At 37.6% G+C, this 21,703-nt stretch overlaps 1 protein-coding gene across 1 annotated transcript; it reads right to left on the bottom strand.

Moving 5' to 3' along the window:
* Positions 1-14,490: 14,490 nt before the first annotated feature.
* On the bottom strand, positions 14,491-15,539 carry LOC106821946 (olfactory receptor 1G1). Its single transcript, XM_014826848.3, has one exon. It carries the CDS (start codon positions 15,522-15,524, stop codon positions 14,583-14,585), a length of 942 nt encoding a protein of 313 aa, XP_014682334.3. The 5' UTR covers positions 15,525-15,539; the 3' UTR covers positions 14,491-14,582.
* Between the last annotated feature and the right edge of the window lie 6,164 nt (positions 15,540-21,703).

The following is a 21,703-nucleotide window of genomic DNA, read 5'->3' as shown; positions in this document are numbered from 1 at the left end:
TGGGAATATTGAACCATACTTGCATTCCCAGTATAAAATATTAAATTGATCTGCAATAGTTTTATTTAGACTTTTGTAGTCATATTTATAAATGAGGTTTGTCTATAGTTTCTTTTTTATGTAGCATCCTTATCACTTTTTTGATATTATTTGTTTGTATTAACGTCCATCTTAAATTTGTATTCACTTATAGTCAATTTCTACTACTTGATATTTGTTGAAATTTCTTCAATAACTTAAGATGTAAATTTTTAACGAAATCCCATGGAATTAATTTTCCTAAAACAGATTTCAATGCATTACAATCTGTTGATTATAAACAAAAAATTCCAGGGTGAGTAATTCAAGCAATACAGAAAAATTTACTTTGAAAGAAAGTAAATGTCATCCCAAATTCTGCCGTGCAACCACAGTTACCATTTTCACGAACATACTTTCAGCATTTTTCTTTGTCATTTGTATTCACTCAACAATGTGATGGGGATCTTTCTCCAAGGCAATATTGTCATTTATTACTTATTTTTTCTTCTTAGATAACCTTATATTTATGCTTGCATGATTTTTTAACCTTAAAATTAAAATTTACCAAGTTCTATTCAGGAACCACATGGAATTTCAGTTTGTGGAGATATGTAACATTTTGGTGTTTTTATTATTTGAGATGTGAAGGATGTTTCTCCTTCATTGATTTATCTGACTTACAATTTTTTTTCAATCTAAAAATTATGTCTCCCCTCATTTATGAGGGTCTTCTTAAATTCTGTATTTTTTTCTGTTACATTTGTTGGAATTTATACTATAACCATATTGGATATAAATCAGCATTTCATTTTGGTGAGACCCCATCTCTCCTAAAAAAAACCGGTAGTAAATTCCAACGTGCCTCTTTGAAAATGAATAGACAGGTTAAAATAGTGTTTTAAACACTCAATAGTCTAAAAGAGGGATATCATTCCAAGTATTCAGGTGAATAATTCTTTTGTGCAAATGACTTTCTTTATGAAAAAAGAAAAAACTTAAAAAATTAATTCATGATGTCAATGAGAGGAGAATATTGCATCTGTCAAAAGAGAGTGCTCCTCTATCAAGAAATTTTGCTTTTGGTTGAAAAATAAGATCATGAAATTAAAAATATAATGAAGCAAGTGATTGATTTTTGGCATGACAGTGTGAGGAGCTCCATTGACCAAGTCTCCAGTGACGCTGGTGAAAATATAAAATATAAGGATTTAAAACCTGTGGAAATGGTCCTAAAGGCAAACAGCAAATGAAGAAGCATCAAGAAAATCCTTGAAAATTCAGAAAGAAATATTGAAATATTAAAGTAAAAAGACGGGAAAACAAATATCATGCAAACAGCAACCACTGAAAAACTAGAGTGGCTACACATTAATTTTTAAATACAAAAGTACATTTTAGGGATTAAAAATAGGCTTTAATTAAAAAATGTTACTAGTGATAAAAGGGGACATTTTATTATGATAAAAGGGTAAATTAATCACTGAGATATAACAATTATAAACACATATACACCAAAATATATAATGCAAAACCAACATATGAAAGGAGAAATAGATAATTCAAAAAGAATGGGTAGAGAATTCAATATCACACTTTCGAGAGTGGATAGAACAACTAGGCAGAAGATCAACCAGGAAATAGAAGACTGGAACAACACTATTAAGCAACTATACCTAACAACATCTATAGAGCATTCTGCCCAACAACAACAGAACAAGATTCTTTTCAAGTGCCACTGGAACGTTCTCCATGATAGACCATATGCTAGGCCATAAGACAAACCTTAATAAAATTTATAGATAAAAATAATACGAATATGTTCTTCAAGTGAAATGGGATAAAAATAGGAATAAATAGCTGGAAAAAATTGGAAGCATTTACATATTCATGGAAATTAGAGAACACACTCCAAAATAGCCAATGAGTGAAAGAAAAAACAAAAAACAAAATTAGCAAATAGTTTGATATGAATGCAAATGAAGATATAGCACACCAAAACTTATGGGATGCAGCTAAAGCAGTGCTTAGAAGAAATGGTTTTGTTGTAAATGTCTATATTATGAAAGAAGGAAAATCTCAAATAAATAACCTAGCCCTACCCCTAAGATATTGGAAAAAGAAGAGCAAACCAAACCTAAAGTAAGCTACAAGGAAGGAAATAATAAAGATTAGAGCAGAAATCAAAGAAATAAAGAACAGAAAATCAATAGAGAGTATCAATGGACCCAAAAATTGGTTCTATGAAAAGATCAACAAAACAAACAAATCATTTGCTAGATTGACTAAGGAAAAAAAGAAGACTCACGTGACTAGAATCAGAAATGAAAGAGACATTACTACCAACTTTACAGAAATAGAAAGGATTATAAAGAAACATGATGAAACATTATATGCCAAAAAATTAGATAACTTAAATGAAATGAACAAATTTCTAGAAAGACGTTAACTACTGAAACTGACCCAAGAAGAACTAGAGAAAGTGAATAGATCTATAACAAATGAAGAGAATGAATTAGTAGGAAGAAAAGAAATGACACACAAAGAAAAACCCAGATCTAAATGGCATCATCACTGAGTTCTACAAAACATTTAAAGAATGGGCCAACTTTTGAAACTCTTCCAAAACAAAGAGAAGAGAAGGGAGCACTTCCCAACTCGTTTTGTGAGACCAGTATCACCCTGATAGCAAAACCAGACAAAGACATCACAAGAAAACTACAGACTAATGTATCTTATGAATGTGGACTCAAAAATCCTCAACAAAATACTGGCAAATATACAGCTAAATCTAGCAACATATAAAAAGAATCATGTACTCTGACCAAGTGGGATTAATCCAAGAAATGTAAGGTTAGTTCAACATCCAAATATCAATTAATGCAATACATCATATCAATATAATAAAAAACAAAAATCACATGATCACTTCAATAGACACAGAAGAAGCATTTGACAAAATCTAACACTTTCATGATAAAAACACCTAACAAATCAGGAATAAAAGGAACTTCCTCATTCTGGAAAATGGTATCTATGAAAAACTCACAGCTAATATCATACTTAATGGTGAAAGACTAGATACCTTCCCCCTGAGATCAGGAATAATACAAGGAGGTCCACTCTCACCACTTCTACCAACATCGTACTGGAGGTTCTAGCCAGCGTAATTAATTAATCAAGAAAAACAAGTAAAAGACATCAAGACTCGAAAGGAAGTTGTAAAACTATCTCTATTCACAGATAACATGATCTTGTACATAGAAAATCCTAAAGAGTCCTCTAAAAAACTCTACTAGAACTAATACATGAAGTCAGCAAGGTTGCAAGACACAAGATAAATATGAAAAAAGCAATTGTATTTCTTTACACTTGCAATAAACAATTTGAAAATGAAGTTGAGAAAACAATTCCTTTCACAACAGCATAGAATTAATAAAATTCTTAGGAACAGATTTAACAAAAGAAATGCAAAATTTTACTCTGAACCAAACATTGTTGAAAGTAATTAAAGATCTAAACAAATGGAAAACAATCCCATCCTCATGGATTGGAAAACTTAATGTAGTTAAGATGGCAACAGTCCCCAGAGAGATCTACAGAGTCAATGCAATCCCCAACAGAATCCCAGCTGACTTCTTTGTAGAAATTGATACAAATTGATCCTAAAATTCATATGGAATTGCAAGAGACCCAGAATAGCCAAAACAAACCTGAAAAATAACAAATTCTGGGAACTCACATTTCCCAATTTCAAAACCTACTACAAAGCAACAGTAATGAAGACAATGTAGTACTGGCACAAGGATGAACATATAGATAAATGGAATAGAATTCAGAGTCCAGCAATAAACCTGTGTGACTATGGTTGACTGATTTTTGACAAAGGTGCCAAGATCATTCAGTGGGGAAAAGAAATTTTCAACAAATAGTGCTGGATGGGACACCAGGATAGCAACGTACCAAAGGTGGACCCTTACCTCACACCATATTTAAAAATTAATTTGGAATGGATCAAAGTCCTAAATGTAAGAGCTAAAACTATAAAACTCTTAGAAGAAAACATAGGGAAATCTTCATGATCTTGGATTTGGCAAAGTGTTCTCAGATATGACACCAAAAGCGTGAGCAACAAAGAAAAAATACACATTCACATGAATGACATTGATAGCAGAAAGCACAGTGAAAATTATGCTGTGTTTTACTTCATAAAAGGAAAATACCACATTGAAACATAATAGAACAACAAAATACAAAAAACCAAAAAATACCAAAAAGGAAAAATACTTACCATGTATGTGATAGACAAAGGTTGAATATGCTTCATAGAGAAAGAGGTATTGTAAGCTGATAGTAAAATTACCAAACCCTCCATTGGAAAGCAACAGACATGAAAATACAATTCACAAAAGAAGAAATTCAAAGTCAGTAATCACGTAAACAAACATACAGCTTCACTACTGGACAAAAGATGAGATGAACAGGCAGTTTTATCTGTTGAAAGGAAATAAATGGGTACAACTTTCTAGAAGGAAACTTGACAGTCCATGTCATAAGCTCTTAAAGGACATCCCTTTGAGTAACCCCAGTTTTAAGAATTTATCTTAAAATACATTAGACAGAAACATAGATATGTATGTATAAGACGTTTGTCAGGACCCTGTTAAAAATAGTAAAAAAAAAAAAAAAAAGAAACAACTCAAACTCCCACCATTAGAAATATAGCTAAAGAAAGCACACAATCCATACAATTAAAGGCACAAAATGAAGCCATTATAGATATGTATTCTACATGTAGGTATGTTCATAATTGTTAAATTAAAAATGTAATTTATTCTTACCTTGTAAAATAGAAAAATTAATGATAATGCTTATTTAAAACTGATCGGATCTACCCCTGGTGTCATTGTGAGGAGGAAACAAGGAAACGCAGGTAAAGTGCTTTGTACTGGCTGAACTCTCTCTGCTGTAGAATGTATGCTTTCTAAATTACAGATCTTGTCACTTCTCTTTCTATAGTAGCTGAACTCCCCATTTCCTCTAGAAAAGCCCATGCCGTGGCCAGGTTGTGAAAAGTCCATGAGGCCTTGTCCTCAGTGGATCTCCTGCTCTCTCTACTCCAACAATGCCTTGCAGCTTGCACTTTTTTAGCATACACAGTGAGTTGCCTTGGTCCTTCATACTGGCTGTTCCTTTTCACAGAATTTTCAGTGAATGTATTCCCTCCTATGCTATTCCACTGTTAGCCAGGCAAGACCCGTTATAGCTCCTGCTCAAGCATCACCTACTGGCGACATCTCTTCCTGCCACACAAGTTCCACTTCAAGGTCTGTATCATTTCTTGGCCTTTACATTCTTTTAGAATGCCCCATCTCAAATTTTGCTTAATTGTGTTTTCTCCTGGGAGACTGTGAGAGCAGGAACAGTATCATTTTCATTCATGTATCCTCAGGACCTCTAACAGAGCCAGGCCCAACATAGGGATCAAGAAGTGAGGGTTGAACCGAACTATATAGAATATTAGGCATTCTATGCGTTCCATTTATTTGAGCTGAGTGAATAAAGAAGAGTCATAAGCCCAAGAGCCTCAATGAATAGGCGACAGTTCAGATAAAAATATAGTTGTTTGGATAATCAGCTAGTGTGCCATGGGAGTGTGGAGTTTGTTCTGCAGATTCAACCTGAACATGTTAAATTTGAAGTAGCAGTAGAAGAAGCAAGTGTGATGTGGGAACTGTGAGTAACCTAGGAGATTAAAGTAATTTGGAGCTCCAGATTGGGAAAGGGGAATGTGGGGAGGCCCAGCATTGAGCAAGTGAAGGGATTTGTTTTCTCAATGAACAGAGTTGAATTCCCAGATATTCAGAGTTGGTGGTATAGTAGAAGGAGATTTTAAGGCAGAAGTTTAGGTCCAAACCCCAGTTTAACACATGCAATTATCTTTTAAAGAAACTTCTACCCTTTACTGAGTATTTGTCCAGACAATGTGTTAAGTGACATCTCTCTTTCTCTCTCTCTCATCTATCTCTTCTATTTAGTTCACACAATAGCACTATTTGTTTCTATTATCCCATTTTATAGATAAAGCAACTGAGACTTAGAAAGTTAATGAATTTCTCAAATTCCTCAACTAGTAACTGATGGAGTTGGGATTTGACTCCCCTTTTGTGTCTCTAAAGTCCATGCCTTAACCACTCTGCCACACATTAAACAAGAGTAATGATGCCTACCTCCCTGTGGATTTAGAGAAGAGCTGAAATGCTGGACATGGAAGCACTTCTCCAATCTTAAATCCCTGTGTAGATGGGAGGTGCTTTTATGGAGATCTCAAAAGGATTCCAGTTCTTTACCATTTCCCTATGTTTCTATCTCCCACCTCTACTCCAGTAGGAAACCCTGCTCTCAGAACCAAGAGGGATCAGCGGTCCCAGTCTTGCCTCCATCCTGGACATGGCTCTTCTCCTGGAACCACATCAGTCCTGTTTATCAGTTTTGGAGAGGCCTTGGGGAGGCAGTCCCAAGACAGCCTGTTGAGATAAACCTGGATAATTGTTCCAATGTTACTATCTATAAGCAAGGGACTTGGGAAATGAGTCTCGTTTACAAAGAGTAAACCACCTCCACCTTGGGCAGCAATCCTAAAGGGTGCCCTAGGAGCAAGATTAAACCGTAATTAAAGATGACTTTACCCATATGCTCCTGCCTGGCTTTGGGTCATCAGAGATTCAGAAAGTCTCAAGAACTAAACTTGGATTAGGATGATTCCAGATTGTTAGTGAACCCAAATATTAAGGAAAAGCAATAGAAAAAAATCATATTTGAAGGAAAGTAATGTCGTCTTAGACTTCAAATTATTTCTCTCAATAATTTTTTAAACACAGTATCTAGCACAAACCCAGAGATAAGCAGATACAAGGGGAAATAAGGTTCCAAAAGCAAGAACCAACAGCTGAAATTATATAGGGACTTGAGATAGTATAATAATCAGACATAGACTGAAAAACTAGGATGTTACAATGTTTTGGATATGGAACCAAGGTTGAAAATTTTGGCAGGGCTTTTCAAGAACTGAAGAAAACCAAACATGAGTCACTAGCAGTCAGATAAAAACCGCATTACCCGGGGCTGGCCCGGTGGCGCAGCAGTTAAGTGCACACGTTCCGCTTTGGGGGCCTGGGGTTCGCCGGTTCGGATCCCTGGTGCGGACATGGCTCTGCTTGGCAACCTGTGCTGTGGTAGGCATCCCACATAGAAAGTAGAGGAAGATGGGCATGGATGTTAGCTCAGGGCCACTCTTCCTCAGCAAAAAGAGGAGAATTGGCAGCAGTTAGATCAGGACTAATCTTCCTGAAAAAAAAAAACCCCAAAAAACAAGACTTTACCAGCCCTGCAGAAATGCTGTCATGTTCTCCTCTAGTCACTGTTCCTGCAAGTGCACTCACTCTCTGGACTTCTCATAGCATAAATTAGTTTTACCTATTTCTGTCCTTATTTAAATTGATGTCTACCTTTTGTACTCTTTTTTATTTGCTTGTTTCACTCACTGTTATATATGTGAGATTCATCCACATTGGGCACCCCCAAAACAATTATGATAGTCACATCAAAGATCACTGATCTCAAATCACCATAACAAATATAATAATAATGACAAAGTTTGAAATATTATGAGAATTACCGAAATGTGACATGGAGACATGTAGCAAGCAAATGCTGTTGGAAAAATGACGCTGATAGACTTGCTCAATGCAGGGTTGCCACAAACCTTCAATGTGTAAAAACTGCAGTGTCTGTGAAGCACAAAAAAGTGACACACAATAAAATGAGGTATGCCTGTAGCTTTGAGGTATAATTTGAAATCAGGAAGTGTGATGTCTCCAGCTTTGTTCTTTTTTCTGAAGATTGATTTGACTATTCATTGCCATTTGTGGTTCTACATAAATTTTAGGGCCGGTTTTTCTATTTCTGTTTTTAACTGCCATTGGAATTTTGATAGGGATTGCATTGAAACTATAGGTGGCTTTTAGTAGTATGGACATGTTAACAATATTGAGTCTTCCAATTCATAAACACAGGATATCTTTCCATTTATTTGTGTCTTTTTAAACTTCCCTCATCAATGTTTATAATTTTCAATGTACAGACCTTTCGGCCTCTTGGTTAAGTTTATTCCTAAGTATTTTATTCTTCTTGATGTCATCATAAATGGGATTGTTTGCTCAATTTCCTTTCAGATAGATCTTGGTTGGTGTACAGAAACACTACTGATTCTTGTATGTTCGTTTTCTATCCTGAAACTTTACTGAATTTGTTTATTAGTTGTAACAGTTATTTTTTTTAGTGGAGGATTTTCTCCATATAGGATCATGTCACCTGCAAACAGATCATTTTAGCTCTTCCTTTCTGATTCGAATGCCTTTTCTTTCTTTCTTTTTTTTGTCTTACTGCTCTTGCTAGTACTTCCAGTACTATTTTGAATACAAGTGGTGAGAGTGGGCATCTTGATCTTATACCAGATATTAGAGAAAAAGAATTTCATTTCCCTCAATAATCATGATGTTCGGTCTGGGCTTTTCATAAATGGTCTTTATTGCATTGAGTTAAGTTCCTTCTATGCCTGATTTGTTGAGATGTCTTAATCATGAATGGATGTTGAACATTGTTAAATGATTTCTGTGTGTCTATTGAGATGATTGGTTCTGTGTTTCACTCTGTTAATGTGGTGTATGACATTGATTTATATATGTTAAGTCAACTTTGCACACAATGGATGAATCCTACTTGGTCATGGTGTATAATATTTTTGATGTAGTGTTGATTTTGGTTTGCTATTGTTTTGTTGAGGATGTTTGGGTGTATGTATATCAGAGATACTGGTTTGTAGTTTTCTTTTATTGTCTTTTTATGACTTTGGTGATGATGGCTTCATAAAATAAGTTTGGGAATATTCTCTCTACTTCTATTTTTTCAAGAGCTTAAGAAGGATTGGTATTAATTATTCTTTGAATGTTTGCTAGAATTCACCATCTGGTCCAGATGAAGCCATCTGGTCCTGGGCTTTTCTTTTGGGGGAGGTTTTTGATTGTGGATTCAATCTCCTTTTTTGCTATTGGTTTGTTCAGACTATTTCTTCTTGGTTTGGTCTGGGTAGGTTGTATACTTCTAGTGATTTATTTATTTTCTCTAGGTTATCCAATCTGTTTGCAGAAAAGTGCTCAAAATAGTCTCTTATGATCTTTTTTATTTCTGAGGCATCCATTGTAATGTGCCCTCTTTCACTTCTGATTTTATTTGTTTGAATCTTTTCTCTTTTTTTCTTAGTTTAGCTAAGTTTTCTTGATTTTATCTTTCAGAAAAGCAGCTCTTAGTTCTGTTTATTTTTTCTATTCTCTATTTGATTTGTTTCTGCTCTGATCTTTATTATTTTCTTTCTTCCACTAACTTTGAGCTTAGTTTGTTCTTATTATTCTAGTTTTTTTGAGGTGTAAAGTTACATTGCTTCTTTGAGTTCTTTCTTCTTTTCTGATGTAGGTGTTTATCACTATTAACTTCCCTCTTAGTACTGTTTTTGCTGCATCCCATAAGTTTTGGTGTGTGGTGTTTTCATTTTCATTTTGTGAAAGATCTTTTAAAAATTATTTTTGATTTCCTCTTTGACCCAGTGGTACTCAAGAGTGTGGGATTTAGTCCATGTTTCTATAAATTTTGCCACTTTCTTGCTGTTATTGATTTCTAGTTTCATTCCATTGTGTTCAGAAAAGATAACTGGAATGATTTTGATCTTAAATTTGTTAACTGATTTGTGACCTAAAATGTAATCTATCCTAGAGAATGTCCCATGTGCATTTGAGAAGGATGTGTATTCTTCTGCTGTTGAGTGGAATGTTCTGGATATGTCTGTTATGGCTATTTGGTCTATAGTGTTCAAGTCTGGTGTTTCTTTATTGATTTTCTATCTGGCTGTTATAACCGTTATTGAATGTGAGGTATTGAATTCTCTCACTCTTATTGTATTGCTGTCATATCTCCCTTCAGATCTGTCATTATTTGCTTTATATACTTAAGTGCTCTGTTGTTGCATGCATATATATTTACAATTGTTATATATTCCTGTTGAAGTGACCCTGTTATCATCATGTAATGACCTTCTTTGTCTTTAGAGACAATTTTCTGACTTAAAATCTACTTTACCTGAGAGAAGAGTCGCCAATATTTCTTTCTTCTGGTTACCATTTACATGGAATAGCTTTTTCCAATCCCTTCACTTTCAGCCTATATGTGTCTTTAATTGTAAAGTGAGTTTCTTGGGTGACTTCAGAAAATGGCCAAATAAAACATCTTTTGTTCACATCCCCCCTCAACAACAACAATTTGGCATCCATCCTCGAGGACAAAAGTGCCTTTGTGGGAGCTGTGAGATCTAGTGCCATACACCAATGCCCAGCTGTGCATTAAGTAGTAGGCATACAGACTTTGGTCCTGGTTGCACACCATGAGGTGGCCTGGGAACCAACTCCAGTCCCTTTCAGACATGATCTTGGATACCCTGGAGAACACTATCTTGGACAATCACCCACAGATGAAAGATCCTTTTAGGAAGTCTAGGTTTCCAGTGGAGAAGTTCTAGCACACGGTTGGAGCAAAAAAATATGAGTTTGGATGTATTGGAGAAGGTAAGGGGAACGGTTTAACTTTATCCACATCATCCCTCCCACAAAGGCAGCATAGCTGTGCCAAGAGAGACCTTCTTGGCCCATGATTTCTCCCGGGGGGGTGGGGAGCAGGGAGTGAGAGTGCGTGAATGAGTGGTCGGCTTCCCCAGCTGTGTGGGATGCTGCTAAAGAGGCTTGTTTCTCTCTCACTCCTTCCAGAGTACTGAGTCACGAGCTGCAGGAGTGGGGGTTGGGAAGAGGCTGGGAGAGCAGCAGGAAGGACTCTAGGAGGGCATTGAAGGGATTCGGATCCTGCTAACTGCATTGTAAACTCCAGCAAGAAGCCTGTCCATGAACCACTGGGAAGCCCTCATCCAATAGCAAAAAATAAATAATCTGATTAAAAAATAAGTAAAGGACCTAAATGGCTATTTTTTCCAAAGAAGACATACAAACAGCCAATAGATATATGAAAAGGTGCTCAATACCACTAATCATCAGGGAAATGCAAATAAAAACCACAATGAGATATCACCTCCTGCCTCTTAAGATGGCTATTATCAAAAATACAAGTGGTAAAGTGTTGTCAGGAATGTGAAGAAAAGGGAACCCTTGTACACTATTGGTGGGAATGTAAATTGGTACAGTCATTGTGGAAAACAGTATGGAATTTCCTTAAAAAATTAAAAATAGAACTACTATCTGTTCCAACAATCCTTCTTCTGGGTAGATATCTAAAGGAAATGAAATCAGTACCTCGAGAGATATCTGCACTCCCATGTTCCTTGCAGCACTGTTCACAATAGCCAAAATATGGAAACAACCCAAATGTCTGTCGATGGATGAATGGATAAAGAGACCATAGTATATATGTACAATAGAATATTATTTAGCCTTGAAAAAGAAGGAAATCCTGCCATTTGTGACAACACGGATGAATCTGGAGGATATTATGCTCAGTGAAATAAGCCAGACACTGAAAGAAAAATGCTGCATGGTCTTATTTATATGTGGAACCTAACAAAGTCAAATTCCTAGAAGCAGAGAGTAGAATGGTGGTTACCAGGGATAGGGAGTTGAGGGAAATGGAGAAATGTTGGTCAAAGGTTTCAAACTTCCAGTTATGTAGGATGAAGAAGTTCTAGAGATCTAATGTACAGCATGATGACTACAGTAAATAATACTGTATTGGATACTGTATTGGTAATTTGCTGAGAGTAGATTTCACATGCTCTCACCAGAAAAAAAAGGTAACTAAGTGAGGAGATGGCTATGTTAATTAGCTAGTAATTAGTTAATTTTACTTTGTATATGTATATAAAATCATCATTTCACACCTACATTGTTTGACACCTTAAGTATATATAACTTTTATAAAAAATAAAGAAAAAAGAATGCTTCTTCAAATTTGTGACAAAGGCACCACATATGTCATTTACAAATGTCTCTATTTTTAAATGCCCTAGTGGGTAAGTAGTAATAATATAGAAAACTTGCTGTAACCCTAGACGATAGAAATAATTTTCAGTTTTCAAAACTTATGGAAAAATTATCATCCTTACCAACAATTATGTTAGCATATATTTATTAAGCTAGTAAAATGAATAACAATATTGAAACAGTATTGGTAAGATGTTGGGGAAATAATCACATTTTGACAGCAATTAGGCAGAACATGAACTTTAAAACTATCCATAAGTATATGTGGATGTATTTATTTTTAAGAATATAGGCTAGGAGAATAGATCACTTGAAAAAGTAGTGCTTGTCAAAATGCTGTTTCTTAATATTCAAAAATTTGAATTAATTTTTAAACAGTACATTTGAGCAATCTTTGACAAAACTATGATATAAGAGTGCATTGGCACACCTCAAAAGGTAAAATTAAGACAAACATGTAAACTATTCTTACATGGACATTCATATACAAAATATAGATATGAAAGAGTAACAATTTAATTTAAAAGATAGAACTAAAAATATTGGTGGATATTAATTTAAACAGTGAGAGATGCATGTCTGCCAACAAATTAGAGGGGAATATGGGATGGTGCAAATCTATTATTTTAAGTTTAGTAGGTAAATTTTTGTCTTAAATTTAAGTACCCAATAAGCATGGTTTCAAAGGTAGGCGAAATCTTCCCTGCATATGAATCCCACTAAGTAGGCGATCCTATATTAAACCCCACAATGTTCTCCCAAAGAATGATGTAAGCATGGGATCCTTCTAGTTACACAGTGCAGGCCGTAGGCAATTCCTTATCAGCAGTTCTTGAGAGTGAATGCACATTATCTGCTGCTGCTTAGCTTTAATTTTAACAAGGCCTACCACCACAATGGCTAACATTTATTGAATACATAATATATACTAGGAGTTACCCCTTTACATGCTTACATGCGTATCTCACTTAATTGTCACAAACAGTGCTTTACACGTATTATAGTCAAACTTCCTGACAACACAATGAAGTAGTTTATACTTGCTTTGAAAGGTTAAGTAATTTCCCAGGGTCATACAGCTTATAAGTGGCAAAACCAAAAGTTAAACTTGCTTCAGTCTTACTCTAGAGCCAATGCTGTCTACCACTTTGCTATACCACCTTTTATTGTCAGAAGACAGTGTGCAAGCTTACTGTAAGGTAAATAGGTCAGCTGGCTATCAACACTTGACTTCCACTGCAGAAGATATTATCTACAGTCATCACAACCTATATCACTGCAACATTCAACCAGATATCTAAAGGGAAACAGGCAAGAATGAAAAGAAGAACCTAGTAATAGCTTTTCATTTTCTTATAGGATCTTTTTGGTTAAGATGTACCTTATTGTACCTATATTTGCCACAACTTTTACTGACTTAGCTTACCAAGTCCTTTTTGGTAACCATCAACAATAATCAATATATTATGAAAATATTGGCCTGAGTTGATCTTGGGAGAAATAAAGAATAGTGTGGTCTAACTGTGGACCATGTGCGAAGATAATTAGTTTGAACTTTATTCTGTAGGTGGATTAAACCTCTGGAGATTTTTGATAGGGTGGTGATGGTGATATAACCATTTTCCATGAAAATTAATATGATCATGGTGAGGAGAATGGCTGAACAGGGAGAGACTGGGGACTGAAGACCATCTAGGAGGGAGTTTCAATCATTCGGGTAGGAGATTATGAAGTGTCTATAAAATCACTCTTTCCTGGCTCCTAACATGATTGCAACCATGCCAGTGGGATTTGTCACATATTAGCAGTGCCAGGTGCTATGCCAAGTGGAACTACTGGGACTGCAAAGATGAAACTGACTTGGAAAAATTTGTCCCAGAGATAAAAATGAAGTTTTCATGCGAAATTTAAGGTTGCAGGAGGAATGTAGATCTTGGATGCCTGGTAAAATATTGCAGGAGCTCTACATAAGACTCCACCCTCACCAAACCCTTTCCAGTCCTAGTTTCTATTCTTTCAGCTTGGGGGCTTTACAGACATTGGGAGTCCAGTGTCAAAAACACTATGGGTGGGGATCCAAGTCACCAAGGTGACTGTGATGGTGGGGAAAGTTATCTTTCCCTGGAGTTTACTCTTGGCCACATACAACAGCACAACCAGATATCCCCTTATTTTGGTCATGAGCTGCCCCGTGTTGTTTCAAAAGTATTCAAGCACATCCTTTATTATGTGATAAATTTGGATGGCTATGATTTTAGAACATTATTATCATAAGGACTTAATCTAATTATGTTGACCTGATGATGGGGTTGTTCTGATGTAGTCCTGGTGCTCAGGCATGAATTTTTCAAGTTTAGATCACAGGTCCTGGAAGTGAGGTCTCCATGGTTTCTCCCTTTCTCATTCTTCACTACTTAATGTGGTGGATGCAATTAGTTGGAAACCCCCATACTGGTTGTGAAGTCACTGCCACTAATGGAAATGAATTTTCCTAACCTGAATTAGCTTTCTCAGGGAAGACTTGATGTCTCTGTTCCGCAAACTATAGATAAAGGGATTTAGCATGGGGGTTACTACTGTGTACATCACTGATGCAACTGTGTCCGTCTCTGCTGAGCGGGTTGAAGGTGGACTGAAATAAACACAAAAGGAAGTTCCAAAGAATAGAGAGACCACAGAGAGATGAGAGCTGCAGGTGGAAAAGGCTTTTCGCTTTCCCTGAACTGAAGGGATCTTCAGGATGGTTGAGAAAATGTATGCATAAGAGATAGTCAGGCAAAGCACACAAACCAGGCCCACAAGACCCCCAATGGTGAAGATCACCAGCTCATTGATGAAGGGGTCTGTGCAGGACAGACTCAGAAAGGGGTTGATGTCACAGAAGAAGTGTGGGATCTCGTGGTTTGCACAGAAGGATAGGCTGTTCATTAGGAATGTGTGTAGGAGAGAGTGGAGGGCATTCATGATCCAGGATGCAGACACCAGGAGGACACAGAGCTCAGGTCTCATGACCACGATGTAATGGAGTGGGTGGCATATGGCCACATAGCGGTCGTAGGCCATGACAACCAAGAGGCATGCCTCCAGCATCACAAACAGCATGAAAAAATACAGTTGTGATAGACACCCTGCATATGAGATAACCTGATTCTGGGTCCATATGTTTGCCAGCATCTTGGGGACTGTGGTGGACACAAAGCAGCTGTCAGCGAGGGAAAGGTTGGCCAAGAAGAAGTACATAGGGGTGTGGAGTTGAGCATCAGTGATGATGGCCAGAATGATGAGGAAGTTTCCCATCACGGTGACCAGGTACATGGACAGGAACAACCCAAAGAGGACCTCCTGCTGCTCTGGCTGTTCGGAGAGCCCCAGGAGGAAAAATTCTGAGACGCTGGTCAGGTTTTCCCATTCCATTTGTCTGTAAGCAGAAAGTTGGGTTAACTGAATGAGGTTGATAAGCCCTGGATGAACTCTGAAAATTATGCAACGTTCCAATGTTGATCTTCTGGTATGAGGTTGAATCATATGACATATCCAATATTTAACTGCTCGCGACCCATAAAAATGGCAGTTTCATAGAGTTCAACTAAATATTTGCAAATGCCTGTGCTTGGTGCCAGGGGAAACCAAAGATTTGTTTACAATGGGAGAAGAGTTTTTTTTTACTTTATTATATAAGTGTTAATCCAATAAGTATATTTTGTGGATAGACTGGAGGTGTTTGTTGGCCTGGCTCTTGTGGTATTCATGTGGACATTATGACATGAATCTATTCTAAGATTTCACAGTTCAAAAAACCTTTAGCATATTTTCCCAATACTTCAAAAAGCATGGCTATTGGAAAAGGGGTTGGGAATTGGTAAAAAGCATATTTAAGGCTGAAATCATTATCACCACTATCTACACAGCTGGCCTGGCCAGAAACTTGTGTGTTGTTACTGACCCCCATTTTTCTTCCTCCCTGCCTGTATCCAAATACCACCAAATCCTGGCAATTTACATTTTTCAATATAGCTAAAACTTACCCATTTCTCTCTGTTTACCCACTACTCTCAGTCCCAGCTGCCACTACCATTGTTCAGGGCACTATCATTTATCACTTAGATTTGGGCAGTTGTTCCCCATGCCTCCAGGCCCACGTGCCATCTGGGCTCCTTACTATAGAGAGAATGAGCTTTCTAAAAATCATATCTGATTTTATCACTCCACCTGAGAAATCCTTCAGGGGCTCCTCCTTACTCATAGGATAAACTCTAAACCCCTTAACACGGCCTGAAGGCCCTTGGTCATGCTGGCATTTGTTAGAGACGTTTCTAATTCCTCGCAGATCTCCCTCCTCCACTCCACACTCTATGCGCCAATTATACTTTCAATTATTTAAAATATTCAGATACCTTCTAAACTTTGGGATTTTGCCCATCTTATTTTCTTGGGCTGGAATAGTCTTCCCCCTCTAGTCATCAGACAAGCCAAACTTAAGATCTGAGCTTAACTGTCACTTCTTCTAGGAAGCCTTCCCTAACTTGCTGTCTCACAAAACACTCACGTTCATGCTCCTCTTGCCCCTGCGCCTCCCACATCACAGCATGTGTCACTCCAGATTGTGACCGTCTATTTACTTGTCTGTGTCCTCCTTTCTACTTTGAGCATCATTGAGACTGGACAGAAAAGGTGCCTATCTTATTAATTTTTGAAATCTAGCATTACCTCTGAGCCTGATACAACATAGTGCGGAGTAAGCATCCATCATTTGAGTAAATAAACTCTATAGAATAGAAAGAATGGAAAGGAAGATTGGATGGAGGTAATATCAGGCAGAGAGAACAGCCTGAACTTTTTGTTAGTAGTTTCACACATAGCTTTGAGTTAATAAAGTCCTGGCCAGAAGACTATGTAGGAAACATGGTTACAGAGACACAAAGACATCAAACAATGCAGACGCTCTCTTTCTAGGTGAAATTCTGGGAATGAAACACGAATTAACCCACAGAATTCATTTTCTACCATGTAACTTTTTTTCCTCCAAAGTTAAGCATGTTCTATGAGTCTGTTGGCTTTGGTTGCACTCACTGAAATGATTACTCACCGGGCAACAGTAGCATCTTGTGTCTTGTTCTCTCCATGGATATTTCTCACCAAACTATCTTCCTCTTGTGTGTAGATACCTTTGGACCTGTTGCATGCTGCTCACCCTCCTCATTAAAAAGTCCATCAAAGGAAAAAATAGAAAGCCCAGAAACAGAGCACAGTATACTTTAGATTTTGGCCTGCTAAAGGTGGCATGGCCAATCGGTAGGAAAGGGAAGAGAGATTAAACAAATGGTGTTGGGACAAGCTTTTTAACTCTTTGAGGAAAATTAATTTAGATTCACACCTCATAGTGTTTACTGCATAAATTTCACGTGGCTAAAGCATTATATCTAGAGATATAACTATAAAGCAAACAGAAGAAAATACAGCATAATAGTTATTTGATCTCAGGACAAGGATGACTTTTCTAAGTAAAAAACAATGGAAGCAAAAATAAAGGAAAGAAAATTAGTTCCATTAAAATAAATTTTAAAATTCTTCTTTTAAAGAAAAAGAACACACACAAGGTAAAAGGCAAGCAAAAAAGTGAGAAGCTATTTTCAACGTTTATTATAAAAAGAATTAATATTCTTAAAAGAGTAGTTAATAATTTTAATTAATAAGTAAAGGACACCTCCCAATAAAAAAATGAATAAATAATTGCTGACCCTTAGGTCATATCCAGCAAAGGCAGAACCTGCATCTAGCCTCAACTGTTTAATTCCAAGACTGTGTTCTTTCCACTCCCATGTGGTCTCCTTAAATCACCATACTTTGTCTGCTAGCAGCTGAAATCTCCAAGGTCACCTGCTTGTGTGCAATTGGCCAAAATGGGTCATAATACATGGCGTTTCTCCCACTCTCTCTCTCGGGTCCCCACACTACTCAGGGCCTCGTTTATTAAATTCTGTATTCTCCAAACCCTCTAGACAGGGGTCTTGGTGCAGTGTGTGGATTAGTAGGGCTCAGTGCATATTTGTACATAACTGCAGTGGTTGAGCTCTCCTGACGGCCCTTCCGAGCACAGTCACTTCCATGGTTCCCTGGTTTCAACAGTGAGTGTTTTTCCCCCTGCTCAGAGCTGACCCTCGCCCCTCCCTCACTCAATACAGAGAACTCTTGTTGACTTAAGGCAGACTGAAAAGGCCTCAGAATCTCCACTCTCAACCTTGTTGCTTGACCATTTCTGGCTCAGCAGAGGCAGAAACCCCAGCCCCAATTCCACAGCCAGCTTTTCTCTTAGCTCCCTGAGTCACAGACCAGAGACCTTACTTTCTTCTTTCTTTCCCTGTTTGCTAGTTTAGGCCCAATTTTTAGGCCATCCCTCACTGTAGGAATACCCAGGACTTTATCCAAACGTAAAACTCATTCAATGCATTGTCCTTCCTTTCCACATGGGGTCAGTAGGCATTTTTCCACGCTTGTGATAAAATATAAATCCTACAATTCAAAACAAATTCTTTCTTATATTTTATATTAGCTGTGTGCTGTTTTAACATATGAATTTTCTGTGGCTGATTGGCTATAATTTTCGGTGAACTTAACTTGGTTGTCCTCTGGGCTCAGGTTCAAATTTGAAAATGAAAATGAAAGTTAGAGAACTCGTTTTCTCCACTGATGAGGAAAGAAACATCAGAGGAGGAAAGAAGTGAAAATTTAAGGTTAAAAACAGAGGGAATATGGTGGTTGTGGGGGACTGAGTGATCAGGACATATCTCAAACTCCTGTTCCCATATTGGTCCCAAGGATAAACATTTTAGTCCCACCTCCCCAAATAAGATATATTTTGTTGGCTAGTATGTTTGTTAAAGGAAACCAATAACAGCAATTTCTTGTTAGAGGTATGGGAATTGGGTAGCTGAGGTACAGGTTGGGGAGGGAGATTTTCATGTGTACCTTTTAGCACATTTTGAAGTTTGAACCATGTGAATGTACAACTTATTGAAAAATAAATTGATTAAGGAAACCATTCCCCCAAACCAAACCATGGGCTCATAAAATGTAGAAAATAGAGACAATGCAGTATAATGCAAGCTCTCTTTGCTGGAGATTCCGTAAATAGCAGAGAAACTAATTTGGCTGGAGCCACATCCTTTTAATGCCTTAATGCAACATGTAGCATGAGTGTGTATGTTCATGTGTTTGTGCCTGTGTGCTGGTGTGTGAGTGCACATGTGTCTCCTGTAGAGGCTGGAGGTTGAGTGAAAGGGAATTATTTGGAGAGAAGTCACTGTTGACTCCTGTGCTCTGTTCTTAGGGCTCAATGACTTTCATTGTCTGTAAGATTTAAAAAACCTGGGTCTCTGCCTCTTTTGGCCACTAAGCAGCACAATAGCATCATTGTTATTAAAGGACTGTTTGTGAGAAATAGGTTCCCAACTGGCCACAGGGTGGGGTGGGCAGAGGAGAAAGGGGAGAAAAAAGGAGCAAAATGGGGAGTCTGTATCTTCCTCTCTCAGGCCTTACCTGGCTGTTCTTGCCAATCACTGAGGGTGTTACTGGCAGGCTTCTGTCTGCTTCACATACATCTCTCCTCTTGTGAATAGTTAGAAGAAGGTGACAGGAACTCCTTTTAAAGGCACCGAAAGGAAATTTGCTTCATGCTCTGGACGTGTTGAATATTGATTCTTGCCATCACTGCATCTGCTCAAATTTCTCCTTTTGTCTCACAGTATTAGGGAAATTTTATTTTCTTGCAATCTGAGAAAGAGGGAGAAGAGCTCTAGGTTAAAATTATGATCACGCCATTGTATATCGTCCCGGGCAGCTGCATTCACAGAACCACGTAGAGTCTAATGACAACCATGTAGCATCCTTCTTATTTTTATTTCAATATTTGCTGCTAACGTCTGTCCCTTTTAGTTGTTCACAGAACCCATGGAAAATGTGTTCTTGTAATTTCATCAGCACCCTTGGTATTAAGGTTCTGCTATTCTTAGCTGTAGATTGGACAAATCTCAAGATCTGTTAAATTGAAGATAATTAATTCTGCGAGGTACCCCAAAACCCAAGAGGATTGAGAATCCAGTGCTGTGTCCCTGCTGTGAGCTGGTCCAGGAGAGGCTAAGGCAGTAGGAACCTGTCCATGACACCTCTGTGGTCTCAGCAGGATCCTAGCATGCCATTCACCAGCAAAGCAGCTAAGTGAGCTTCAGTCGCTTCATTTAACGTTGTGATTTTTTTCTGGGACTCTTCAAGGAAGTGTAGATAGAGGCCTTTAGCACCATGAAAAAGGTCAGATGAGGTGACCCACTGTTGGCTCAGAGAGCACTTTCCCATCTTCTCTTCTTCTAGACATGGTAATCCTGGTCCAGGTTGAGGTTATGTTGGAGCAGTCTCACTTGAACTACTTCTACTTCCTTTTGGCCGGGGAGACCAGAGGTAAGAAGCTGGGCATTACTTCTCAGGGCAGGTGCCAGCAATCAGATTTTTTCCTTAAAGACGTTGCATGAACAGATCTACGGGGCAAGTGGAAGCTGAAGTGACACACAGCAAATGGAATGTCTTCTTTCTCCTGTAGAAATGGTCACATAATAGCCCCTGTTCTCCAAGTTAATCTAATTAATGACCCAGAGAAAAAAGCACAGAATATGGGTGACCTGGGAATATGGATTATTCTTGGAGTCTCTTTGGGACAGTGATCAATTTCTTGTGTGTTCTAGAAGTGCTGGTATTATATACCCTTAAATCAGTAATCTAGTAGTTTAAATACATTATTCCATTTTATTGAAAAAAATAACAACCACGTAATTCCATTCCGAAAAAAATCTGGTTTATTTTTTTACCATGGGCAAAAGGAAAAGAGTGAACTGCTCCCTTAAGAAGGGCATGTAACACAGCTTGAAACATGTGGTATTTGATGTTCAGGATCCACTGACCAAAGTGGAATGGCAACTGGCACAGCTGAATGGACAGAAATTGAGAAGAGAGTGATGGAGGCGTTGGAGCTAGAAAAGTGATATGTGTTGAGTCCATCTTCCTATACCACGCCCTCTTTTCTTAGAATCTGGAGAAGTAGAACACGAAGAGAGCCCAAATCAAACTCCTATTTCCTCAATTTGACCAGATTAACGTCTCCAAAGACTCTTAGCTTTCTTTCTCAGTCCTATACTTAGAGAGGAATAACATGGTCACAAAAGACTACAAGTTCTGGAGTCAGGTAGCCTGGGACTTCATTCTAGCTGTGTGAACCTGGGAAAGTTTCTTAAGTTCTCAAAGCCCCAGTTTCCTCATTTCAATGCCCTCTGAATCACTCATGCATGGGACAGCTTCCAGCCAAGGATAACAGAATTGAGTTGAGATTTTGAGCTGCTGTCCAAGAGAAAGAGAAATTAAAACTTTTCTAACTACTGCGTGGATCAAAGATGAAGTAGAAAACAGCTGGATTCTCATATCTGCTTCTGCATTCAGTCTGCTGCATTATCTTGGATTGGTTGGAAAATGTGAAGACCATCTGGCCTTATATATAATTGGAAAAGCGAGGTGCATTTTAAAAGTCTTTTCAAATAATTGTGGATGTTCTT

Source organism: Equus asinus, chromosome 13 (genome assembly GCF_041296235.1).
Source record: "Equus asinus isolate D_3611 breed Donkey chromosome 13, EquAss-T2T_v2, whole genome shotgun sequence".
Classification (NCBI taxonomy): Eukaryota; Metazoa; Chordata; class Mammalia; order Perissodactyla; family Equidae; genus Equus; species Equus asinus.
The sequence above is the reverse complement of the archived record's forward strand: the minus strand, read 5'-3'. Positions and strand labels throughout refer to the sequence as shown.